The sequence below is a fragment of the Leucopleurus acutus genome (assembly GCF_964270905.1).
Source record: "Leucopleurus acutus genome assembly, chromosome: 12".
Taxonomy (NCBI): Eukaryota; Metazoa; Chordata; class Mammalia; order Artiodactyla; family Delphinidae; genus Leucopleurus; species Leucopleurus acutus.
Genome location: NC_139154.1, coordinates 12,872,851 through 12,885,005, shown reverse-complemented (window position 1 = coordinate 12,885,005; position 12,155 = coordinate 12,872,851). Strand labels below are relative to the sequence as shown.

The 12,155-nt window shown below is 42.8% G+C and overlaps 1 protein-coding gene across 4 annotated transcripts in view; it reads left to right on the top strand.

Annotated features, from left to right (window-relative positions):
• The window catches only part of REEP1 (receptor accessory protein 1), a gene marked incomplete at both ends in the record, with an annotated part of 107,641 nt that overhangs the window by 61,855 nt on the left and 33,631 nt on the right, over positions 1–12,155 (top strand). For all 4 annotated transcript variants that reach the window (XM_082851972.1, XM_082851971.1, XM_082851970.1 and 1 more), the window contains one exon: positions 5,563–5,639. In XM_082851972.1, coding sequence (XP_082708098.1) covers positions 5,563–5,639 — 77 coding nt within the window. The remainder of the gene's footprint in view (positions 1–5,562; positions 5,640–12,155) is intronic.

Sequence of the window (12,155 nt, the reverse complement as noted above, 5' to 3'; positions counted from 1 at the left end):
GTTGCGAGAGCTTTTCAGTAAGTGATAGTTTCACGTCTAGCTGAAAAGTCAAGCAAGTCAAGTGAAAAACTGAAAAAGGGTCCTTTACACCCCCTTGAAATATGTTACAAAGACCCCAGTGAGGGCAGTTTTGATGTAATGGATGCAGTGCACTGAGTAAGTGAGGAATGAGGAAGTAGACACTGCAAGTGTAGGTGACCCACTGGAGAAGTTTGTATCTAAGCGTTGTGTCAAGGAAAAATATTTTTTTTATTGTTGTTATCATTTTCCTTTGTTTTTAACCAAAGATACTAGAGTGTGGTTTGAACACTAAAAAGAAAAAGCCTCCAGAGAGGGAATTCAGGCTCCTGGCAGTGTATCTGGATACCAGTGTTGGGAATTCCTGGATCTTGGGTCCCAGTATGCCATGGACTTTACAACTGGACTAGATCTTGTTTGCTCCCTGATAAGGAGCCCGTTCTGCTGCAGATAACCTTGGTAGCATGTAGCATCTTAGATAGTAGTTTCTTTCTTTCTTTTTTTTTTTTTTTGTGGTACGTGGGCCTCTCACTGTTGTGGCCTCTCCCATTGTGGAACACAGGCTCCAGACACGCAGGATCAGTGGCCATGGCTCACGGGCCCAGCCGCTCCGCGGCATGTGGGATCTTCCCGGACCGGGGCACGAACCCGTGTCTCCTGCATCGGCAGGCAGACTCTCAACCACTGCACCACCAGGGAAGCCCCGATAGTAGTTTCTTTTGATGGACTAAGCCAGCCTTGTTTCCAGGGGACTGTCTTGTCTTTCTAAATAGAGAAGTCCTCTAATTAATCTGTTGTGCCACATGTTTCAGAGTCACAAAGACAATGGAGATTTACCAGAACTGCCTTCATGTTTGAAAGATATTTTTGCTGGGTATAGAATTATAGGTTGACACTTTTTTTTTCTTTTAGCACTTTAAAGATGTTATTCCATTTTCTTCTGGTATTCATTGTTTCTGATAAAAAGTCAGTTATAATTCTTATTGTCATTCCCCTGTATGTAATGTCTTTTTTCCCTTGCTTAAGATTTTCTCTTTGCTCCTTAGCAGTTTTACTATGATGTGGCTAGGTGTGGTTTTCTTCATATTTATCTTGCTTCAATTCATTGGATTCCATGGTCTTGTGGGTTTGATATTTTGGTCAAATTTTGGAAATTTTGAGTCGATATTTCTTCAGATAATTTTTCTGTCCAGTTCTCTTTTTCCTCTCCTCTAGAATTCCTATTCCATATGTGTTAGACTGCTTGATGCTGTTCTACAGGTATTGAGACTCTTCATTCCGCACCTGCCCTCCTCCAATCTAGGCTTCAGCCTGGTTGACTCTATTGTCTTATCTTCAAGTTCACAAATCTTTTTTTGTGCCCAAGCTGCTATAAATTCCATTCAATAATTAAAAAAATTTTTTTTCAGATATTGTATTTTTCAGTTCTAGGAATCGTTTAGTTCTTTTTAAAAATTTTCCTTCTTTCTCTTGAAATCTCCCATCTCTTCACTCATTATATCTACCTTTCCCTATAGATTCTTTAACATATTTCTACTTTTTAAAGAAAATAATATTGAACCCATCCTTTTTCTCCTAGGATAAGTGTCTTGTTAAGTGGTGACAGAAGAAAAATTTAGCTTTATAACAAAATATTTGTTAATAAGTTGCTGTATATCTTCTTTGGTGAGGTGTCTTTCAGATCTTTTGCCATTTTAAAAATTGGGTTATTTTTGTTGTTGTTGAGTTTTAAGTATTCTTTGTATATTTTGGATACAAGTCCTTTTTCAGATATATGTATTGCAAATATTTTCTCCCAGTCTGTGGCTTGTCTTTTCATTCTCTTAACAATGTCTTTTGCAGAGCAGAAGTTTTTTATTTTAACGAAGTCTAACTTATCAGTTTTTTTTCTTCCATGGATCATACTCTTGGTGATGTATTAAGATTCATTGACAAGCTCCAGGTCACCTAGATTTTCTCCTGTGTTATCTTATAGAAATTTTATAATTTTGCATCTATCATTTAGGTCTGTGATCCATTTTGAGTAATTTTTGTGGAAGATGTAAGATCAACACCTATATCTATCAATTTTTTTTGAATGCAAATATCCAGTTGTTCCCAGCACCATTTATTGAAAAGACTATCTTTTCTCCATCGATTTGCCTTTGCTCCTTTGTCAAAGATCAGTTGACTATATTTATGTGGTCTGTTTTGGAGCTCTATTCTATTTGTCCAGTCTATCTGATATATTTATCTGTAGTTTCACTAATACCACACTGTCTTGATTATTGTAGCTTGTGTCTTGAAGTTAGTGTCCGTTCTCTAACTTTGTTTTTCTTCTTCAGTATCATATTCGCTATTCAGATCTTTTGCCCTTCCATATAAACTTTAAAATTAATCTGTTGACGTCCACGAAACAATTTGCTGGCATTTCAATTGGGATTACATTGAATGTATAGATCAAGTTGGGAAGAACTGACATTTTGATAATACTGAGTCTTCCTATCCATGAACATATAACATCTCTCCATTTATTTAAATCTTCTTTGATTTCTTTCATCGGAGTACTGTGGTTTTCCTCATACAGAGCTTTTGCATATTTTGTTAGGTATATTCCTAAGTAATTAAATTTTTTGGTGCTAATATAAATGGTATTTTTCTTTTAAATTTCAAGTTCCAGTTGTTCTTTGTTGGCATATAGGAAAGCAATTGGTTTTTATATTTTTTATATGATTATTTTATATATTAACCGTGTGTCCTCAAACCTTGCTATAATTGCTCATTAGTTCCAGGTTTTTTGGTTTTGTTTTTGTCAGTCCTTTTAGGTTTTCTATATAGACAGTCATGCCATCTGAAAAAAAAGACAGTTTTATGCCTTTCTTCACAGTCTGTATACTTTTTATTTCATTTCTTGTCTTATTGCATTAGCTAGGACTCCCAGTATGATAGTGAATAGGAGTGTTAAGAGGGGACCTCTTTATCTTCTTTCTGATCTTAGTGGGAAAGCATCTAATTTCACACCATTAAGTGTGATGTTAGCTGTAGTGTTTTTTGTAGATGTTCTTTGCCAAGTTGAAGAGGTTCCCCTCTATTCCTTTGCTGAGAGTTTTTATCATAAATGGGTATTGGATTTATTAATTATTGATTCATTTTCTAAAAGATATGGGCCCTTGGCACATTTTAAGTTGGGTTTTGTCTTTTTATTATTGAGTTGTATGAGTTCTTTATTATTTGGATACAAATACCATATCAGATATTGATTTGCAAATATTTTTTTCCCATTTTGTGGGTTGTCTTTTCACTTTCTTGATGGTATCCTTTGAAGTACAAAAGTTTTAAGTTTTGACAAAGTCTAATTTATCTATTTTCTTCCTTCATTGCTTGTGTTTTTGATGTCACATCTAAGAAAACATTGTTTAATCCAAGGTCACAAAAATTTACTCCTGTGTTTTCTTGTAAGAGTTCTTACATTTAGGTCTCTAATCCATTTTAAGTTCATTTTTTGTATATGGTGTGAGGTAGAAGTCCATCTTCATTCTTTCACATGTGAATATCTAGTTGTCTTAACACACATTTATACTTTTTAAAGTCTTTGCTAATTGTAAAATCTAGGTCAGATATGGATCTGTTTCTATTGACCAGTTTTTCTCTTAACCGTGGAGTATGTTTTCCTGTTTCTTCATATATATAGCTTTCCTTGTTTATTGGACTGTTATGTATAATACATCATAGGAACTCTAGACCTGCATTGCCTTCTTGTGAAGAACGTTAATTTTTGTTCTCACAGGCAGTTAAATTCTGACAGATCATCTTGACCTTGTGGCAGCTAGGTTTTATGTTTTACTGGGGCAGGTGTATTTCAGTTTTGCTCTTAGTCCTAGAGCTAATCTCTTAGTCCTAGAGCATAATTTTTATTCCTAAGGTATGGCCTTTTAGGTGTTTCACTGGAAATTCCCAAATGTTTACCAAGCTCCTCTAATTTGGCAGAACTTGAACTCCAAGCTCTATTTCTCCTCCAGTGGGCAGAAACTGAATCTCTGTTCAACTCTCAGTTTTCCAGCTGTATTTTACTCAGTCACCTTGGAATATTACCTGATTCTGTGCAATTCAGGAGCCAGCCAAGAAATTGAAAGGAATTTATATGTGGATTTGGGGGCCTACACCCTTATGGCTTCCCTCTTACTGGGGATTTTTCCTTTTCAGTTTCCAGCATCATTGGCAGTCTCAAACTCTATTTTCCACTTCCTCAGGCAAATAAGACTATGGATTTCTTCTGGAGTTCTATCTGCCCCATGATTTGCCAGCTAGGGAGTTTCCTTAACTACATCAACATGGATTTACTCTGGTGTGGTCCCCTTATTTCAAGAGTTGGATCCTTTCCAGTTTCTGCCAGCTTTTGATAGCTTTTCTAGCCTTCAAACAGTTGTTTTAACACGTTTTGTTCAGGGAATTCCCTGACGACCCAGTGGTTAGGACTCTGCACTTTCACTGCTGAGGGTGTGGGTTCGACCCCTGGTCGGGAAAGTAAGATCCTATAAGCCGTGTGGCGCGGCGCGGCAGGCAATCAATCAATCAATCAATAAAATAAAATATTTTGTTCAGAGTTTATTATCGTTATTGGCAAGAGGATTAGTCCAATAAAAACTACCCCACCATTTCCGAAAGCCAGAAGGAGCAGACTAAGGAATTTGGACTTTATGCTGCAGGCTAGAAGATTTTAAATGGAGGATTAATAGGTTGAGTTCATGCTTTGGGGGAGATTAGTATGGGGATAGTTTGTAGACTGGATTGGTGAGGGGAAAGCCAAGAGACAGGGAAGCAGTCAGGAGACCCCTGCAGTAGTTCAGGAGGGAGGGGACCAAGGCCTCAACTGGGAAAGAGAGACAGTAGAAATGGAAAAGTATGGTCACATGGGGGAGATTAAAAGAAAAGATCCAGTTTCTGGGAGGGACTGTGGGGATTTCCCACATGGAAGGGTTTTTTTTGTTTGTTTTTGTTTTTGTTTTTTTGCTACACCATGGCATGCAGGATCTTAGTTCCCCGACTAGGGATTGAACCCACGCCCCCTGCAGTGGAAGCATGGAGTCCTAACCACTGGACCGCCAGGGAAGTCCCTGGAAGGGTTTGTTAAATGACCAGTGAGGATTACCATCATTCCATATCAGAGAGTCTGGCCAGGTTAGAGTTTATTCCAGTGTGTGTCTCTGTGGAGGATTGAAAACTTTATTCACCTGGTGTTTTAGTCCTGGGCAAATGAGCTGACTGAAACCTGAGTCACTGCTGGTCTTCAGGTCTCCCTGGCTCACCCGAGGGCTATTGAAGGCCACCTAAAGTCTACTTAGAGCTTGAGCCTGGGTCAGTTGTGGAAACAGCCTGTTTGCCCCCAGCCCCAAGGTCTGGAGTAGAACTGGACCAACCTGGGGAAAGATAGGAAAAGGGGTTACCAATGCAGGCCACTCCGCCTGGACACGTCTCAGCTTCCACTTTCGGGGCCTGTTCTCTTCAAGTTGGATGCCATTCATCCTTGACCTTTTCTGCTAGCTTTGTTGCTTTCTCCTTCAACAGGTCAAATGGATGATGTACTGGATTATATTTGCACTTTTCACCACAGCAGAGACATTCACCGACATCTTCCTTTGTTGGTAAGTACTGCGGGAATTGGGACTTTTCCAGGAAAGATGTTGCCAAGTGTCAGGGAGAGGTGGGAAGATCTGAAAGCAGTCTCAAACCTTATTAGCACAGAGAAGCAGGTGCAGGAATGCTAACTGGAACATTTCAAATCAATTAGTCTGTAAAATTGTTCTTCAAGTAAATATTTATTGAATGACCATGTAAGAGCAGGTATTGTTCTTACGGTGATATAATGATGGGCAAGATAAACACAATTCCTCAATGAATGGAGCTGGTAAAGAAGCATTCTTATGTTAAAAAAAATAAAAAGGAGAAAAACAGTACACAAAAGTGTGCAATAAAACTAAGTTTCTCTCATAAAACTAAGTTTCTCCCCTACACCATTCACTCTCACCGTTACTGCTTTTCACAATTGTATATACTTTTAAAATATGTATGCGTGTGTATACGTACACACATATACACATACTTTTCCTTTTTTAAAAAACAATAGTACTGTAGTATACCTAACAGTTCTCACTTTGTTTCTTAAATTTATTTTTGAAATACTTTGACGTAAGCATAAATAGATCTACCTACTTTTTTAAAGGCCACATAGAATTTCATGGTATAGATGGATCATAATTTATTTAATCAGTCCCCTTTCGATGGACAGCTTTTTCTCTCATAAACAATGCAGCTATTACAGCAATGGACCAAGTGAAAATCATAAGCTAGGTGTTTGTATGCATATATTGTGTCTTAGCTGAAAGAGGCTGTGAATAATATACAGTATCCTGTTTGTATCTAAAGGGTCTGCGTTTGTGCACATGTGAATGTGTACTAAAAATAGTATGGAACATACTTGTCTGTTAGCAAAGGTTATTTCCGCAACTTGGGATCATGGGGTCAGTTTCACATTTGCTGTGTTGTGTGAATGTTTTATCATGATCAGGTTTCATCAGGGAAAATAATAAAGATATTTCCATTTTGGGAAAAAAAAAAGTTCTTACCCCAGAAAGGATTAGCCTGGACTTACCCTCTGGGATGTCCTAGATCAAAGACATCCACTTCTCTGAACACCACTTCACTGAATCCTGTCTTGGGTCAGTGGCCTTAATGACCTCAGTGTGTAGTTTTTCCCCTGAAGGAGCCTGGCTTTCATCTCTACTGGGAGAGATAGATGTCTCAGCTATTATGGCCTTAAGCTGGAAGGAAGGAATCTGGATTACCTAATTCAATATGCTTGTGCCACTCTGCCCTGTCCTGTGCCCAGATAAACAACAGACTGAAGACGGGGCTGAGTCTCCAGGACTGGAGATGGAACTCTGCTGAGCCATTTTTTCATCTTCCCCAGACCCCAGAGGCTGGCACTAGGAGGTGGACCTCATTTTGTGCAGAGCTACAGTGGGGAGGTTCCTGTCTGTCCTGCAGAGATGAGAACAGGCCAGACCCAGTGAGGATTGTGTAGTCAATTAAAGAGCATGGCCAGCACTTCATGTCGTGCAGCCTTCTTAATGATGCCCTCCTTCTGTCTGGTGCCAGGTGGCCTCCTGCTGTCCTCCTGTCCCTTATCATGAACAAAGCGGGGAGAGCGTTAGTCTCATGAGCTCTTTCCCGGGGGTTTTGGGCATTTCAGCCTTGCTGCTCTTTCCTGGGTGGAAATCCTGCCTGATGATGGATATGCTGCTCCCTGGTAGCTGGAATATGTTTTACCCATGGCCCTGGAATTTTAGTCTCATGCCTAATAAGTGCTCAGCAACTGTTTCTGGGATGGATTTGATTTTGATTTGGGGAGATGTATTACTTTTTTTTTAATTAAATTTTTGTTTATTTATTTATTTTTGGCTGCGTCGGGTCTTGGTTGCGGGATCTTCATTGCAGCACGTGGGATCTTTCACTGCGGCGTGTGAGCTTCTCTCTAGTTGTGGTGTGTGGGCTCTGTAGTTTGTGGTGCGTGGGCTCAGTAGTTGTGGTGTGCGGGCTTAGTTGCCCCGCGGCATGTGGGATCTTAATTCCCCGACCAGGGATCGAAGCCACATCCCCTGCATTGGAAGGTGGATTCTTAACCACTGGACCACCAGGGAAGTCCCAGTGTATTTACTTTTCTGTTGCTGCAGTAACAGATTACCACAAATTTAGCAGCTTAAAACAATACAAATTTATTATTTCACAGTTTCTGTGAGTTAGAAGTCCAGGTAGAGTCAACTGAGAACTCTGCTGAGGACCTCACAAGGCCAAAACCAGGGTGTGGGTCAGCCTAGGCTCTTACCTGGAGTCTGGGGAGATTCCACTTCCAGCCTCATTCAGGTTGTTGGCAGAATTCAGTTCCTTGTGGCTGTAGGACTGAGGTCCCCATTTCCTTGACGTGTGCCACCCTGTCATCTCCATCTTCTTCTGTCACCAGCCAGAGAAAGATCTCTGCATTTGCTTTTAAAGTCTCAGGTAATTAGATTAGACCCACCTCAGTAATCAAGTATAATCTCCCTATCTTAAAATCAGCTGAGTAATTACCCTACTTACATCTGTAGAATCCCTTTGCTACATAAGGTAACATATTTGTGGGTAACATGGGGAGGAAGGCCATAGGATCAAGGTCATGTGCTGCATGCCACAGGAAGGCATCTGATAACTAGGGGATTTGGAGCATGTGCACAGGTATGGGTAGAATCCCCCTCTCTTCCTGACCCATGTGGAGGCCTCATCTGGTCCCTCATTAGTCCCTCTGAACTGGCGCCGTCCATGCAGTTTGTGGGTGGAAAGTGAGGGTCCCTTGCCTCTCTCCTGGCACCGTGGGCTCTGCTTCTGCAGGGAATGGTTCGTTGGGGCCCTTCCCTGCCTGCCTCAGCTCACAGCCTGGACACACCCTCAGTCTGCTTTCTCTTTTCCTGCCAACCTCCAGGTATTACAGATCATGGTCTCCTTCTAGGAGAGTCCTTCCTCTCCATCCTGCCTCTCGCCCTGGGAATGGACATGGGATAGACCCATCAGACACAGGGCCCCCTTTCCCTTCCAGGGAATGGACACCAACTCAGCTGCTCTAAGCTCTGTTTATAATTGAAAGGGGGGCGGGGTAGTCCTGCACCTTCTGGCTTCCTAGAAGCATCTTTAACTTTTGTTTACTTCCAGGACTGGAGATCACGCCTCATGTGTACACTCTTCCCGTCACTCTTCACTCATCCCCATCCTGCTCTCTCCACCCCTCCACCAGGGCAGTTCCCTCTTCATTGGTAACTTTTAAAAACTTTCTGTGTTGATGAAAACAGCAATTGTGTATGGTCACAGAAGAGATAGGATGGGGGCTTCCCTGGTGGCGCAGTGGTTGACAGTCCGCCTGCCGATGCAGGGGACGCGGGTTCGTGCCCCGGTCCGGGAAGATCCCACGTGCTGCGGAGCGGCTGGGCCCGTGGGCCATGGCCGCTGAGCCTGCGCGTCCGGAGCCTGTGCTCCTCAATGGGAGAGGCCACAACAGTGAGAGGCCCACGTACCGCAAAAAAAAAAAAAAAGAGAGATAGGATGGTGGCTTTTTTCACAATTTGTATAAGTGATTTCATTTAATTTTTAAAAAACTATAAAATAATACATACACATGACAAAATAAAATTGAAACAATACACTAAAAAGTAAGTAGGTGCCTCTTCTTGTCCTCTGTTCTTCTATGTTGGTGGCTTAAGGGCAGGATTCTTTTTTCCGCTGTAGTGTGTGTGTGTGTGTGTGTGTGTGTCTGTCTGTCTGTCTGTCTGTCTGTCTAGCCTCCCTCCGTCCACGCTCTTCCCTTCCTTTCCTGTCCTGGCTAAGATACACAGCCTTTACTCCTACCCAGGATATCTCGTTCCACAGTAGGGAGGTAGGGAGGTTTCCCACTTATGTTCTGTGGCGTGAGGCTTTAGATTTCAGCAGTAGCTCTCAGCTTCTTTTGATACCACGGGGCAGCTGGCATCCCCAGGGACCTTCTCAGGTGGCCTGCAGGCCTTACCGACAGTCACTGGCAACTTAGACTAAAACTTGAGGCCCGCTCAGTCCTAAGCTCATTTCCTCACTTGAATCTGCAAAGGGGAGGGGGCCCTCACCCACCAGAGAGTAATGTGTAGAGACTTCTGAGAGATGTGCTCTGGGTCTACCAAGGTTGAGCTGATGCCAGGTACATAGTAAGAATTATGAAGTGGATGTGTGTGGGCGGCGGATGGAGATTTGGAGAGAAGCAAGGCTCTTGATCCTCACTAAGACATTGTTCCATATCACATTGCACATTATGGGGTCACCTGTTGGTTTCCGCTCTCCTGCTAGACGATGAACCCCTAAGGGCGAGGACATGCCTAACCTAGCTTTGGTTTCCCGGTACTGCTTAGCACAGACCTTTCACCTCATAGCTTTTCAATAGAATTTTCCCAACTGAATGAATCAATCAATAAGCTAGTTGTTATCTTTGAGTAGAAAGTGGGGCAGGAAAAAAGCTTGAGGAGAGAAATTGAAAGAAAACGTAGTGATTGCTAACAGTAGGAGGCAGTCTTGAGATTCGAGTTTTGCTACTAAGACTCTAAAGGATCCTCCTTTTAACCAAAGTCCTGGAAAGGTCGAGAATTAGCAGGCTGTAACCTCTTCCTTTTTTCTTCTGTGGATATCCATGTCAGCTTTCTGCCCAAGCAACAAACCCATTCCGTTGTGATTCTTCTATAACTAGTTGATTTCGCTTCAAAGGAAGCTCCATCCCCCAAGGTGGACAGGGGAGTACAGAGGAGCCCTCTGTGTCCTGGTCCAGAGATGCCAGGGAGGGCGGTATCTTGGTGGTCTGAAGACCACCAAGTGAAGTCTGCTACCGCAATTGGTCATTGGAGATGCTTTGCCAGCCTGACGAGAGAAGATTTGGGAGGTGAAGCCAGAAGGTTAGGAGGCAGGAAGGTTTTCAAAGGCTGCGTCAGCATGGATGGGGCACACGGGAAAGGTCCTGAAGAACAGGAGGCTCAGGAGCAGGCTGGCCAAAGAATAAAGGGTCTCTCGCAGCCCAGAAGGATTGCTCAGGATCTAACCTTCTCCCCCCCACACCCCCGTCCAGCCTGGGGCAGGCTCTTACGGTTGGTCCTACGCTGTGAGGGTGTGACTGTGGGCCATCAGCCTCTTGTACCTGTGTTTGCACAGAAGTACAACCTCTATCTGTAAATTAGATGCCCGCAGAAATTCCACTTCTGGGCATTTTCCTAAAGGCACGTTAGCATAGGTACATAAAGAAGCATGTTCTAGGAGATGCACTGCAGCCCTCTTGTAGTAGCCAAAGATTGTAACCTTTTGTAAATATCCATTCATGGGGGTCTGGGTAGACGCTCACGCCCCCATACACAGCCATTAAGAAGAGTGAATAATAAGAACCTGCTGTATAAAAAAATAAATGAAATGAAATTCAAAAAAAAAAAAAAAAAGAAGAGTGAGGCCTGGGGAATTCCCTGGCGGTCCAGTGGTTAGGACTCCGTGCTTTCACTACCAGGGCCCAGGTTCGATCCCTGGTTGGGGAACTAAGATCCCGCAAGCCACCTGGTGCAGCGAAAAAAAAAGAAATCCCCAAAGTGTACTGTTAATCGTGTGTGTGCAGTAGGGGGAAGCAAGGTGTAGGAGGGGGTGCAGAGAATGCCACTAGGTGAGCATGGGGGACATTACGGGAGTCATATGTACCCACACAATTGTGTATCTTAGCCCTAGTCCACTTCTGGAAGGATGCACAAGACACTGATGATGCTTATGCTTTTGGAAAAGCATCCAGGATGGGAAGGAGACTCTGCTGTATACTCTTTTGGACTTCTAGAATTTTTTAAACTATGTGCACGCATGACGTATTTTTTACAAAACCCGTCTTTTACATAATAAAAGAGCAGCAGTGTGACAGAACCCGTGGGATTATCCGTGAATCTTGGGTTGTTGCCTGAGCTTTGCAGGTTCCTTTGTCCCTTGGGGCTGACAAATACTTGTTTTCCAGACCAAACTTCCTTCACTGTTCATCACCAGAGTGTTCAATTACGGGAGAATCACACCTCTGTTCCTTCAGCTCCTTCTCTTTTCTAGCTGTGAAACATTAAGCAATCTTGACATGAAAGTGTCCTTTAGGTGCTAAGGGAATATTCAGGAAGGGCCTGCCAGGAAGCAGAAGGCAGTGAACTAGGATGAGGAAAGGAGGAGGGGGTGGGGCCGCTGATTGGAGTGACGTGAGAGTTAAAGGGCTCTGAAAGGACCTGCTAGAAATCGCTCTTTGTTTTGGCTCTCTTATCAGGGAAGATGCCTGGGAGGGGTTTACTTTTCTGATTCCTCAGACTAGCCCAGGTGTCACTTTCCCTCATCGCATCTGTTTTAATGGTACCCAGACTTTGTTTTCAGGTCTGGTAAGACATGCAGACACAGAAATGACTATCATGAAGGAATAAGTTCGTTATATTCACAGATCCCTAGAGGTACAGCCCGCTGCGCAGAGCCACATGGGGAAGCACGGGGCTAATCAGGAAGCAGAGGCAGGAAGTGTGGGCAAGAGACTGTATTGTGGTTTCCATGGGAGAGGCAGTCTCTCC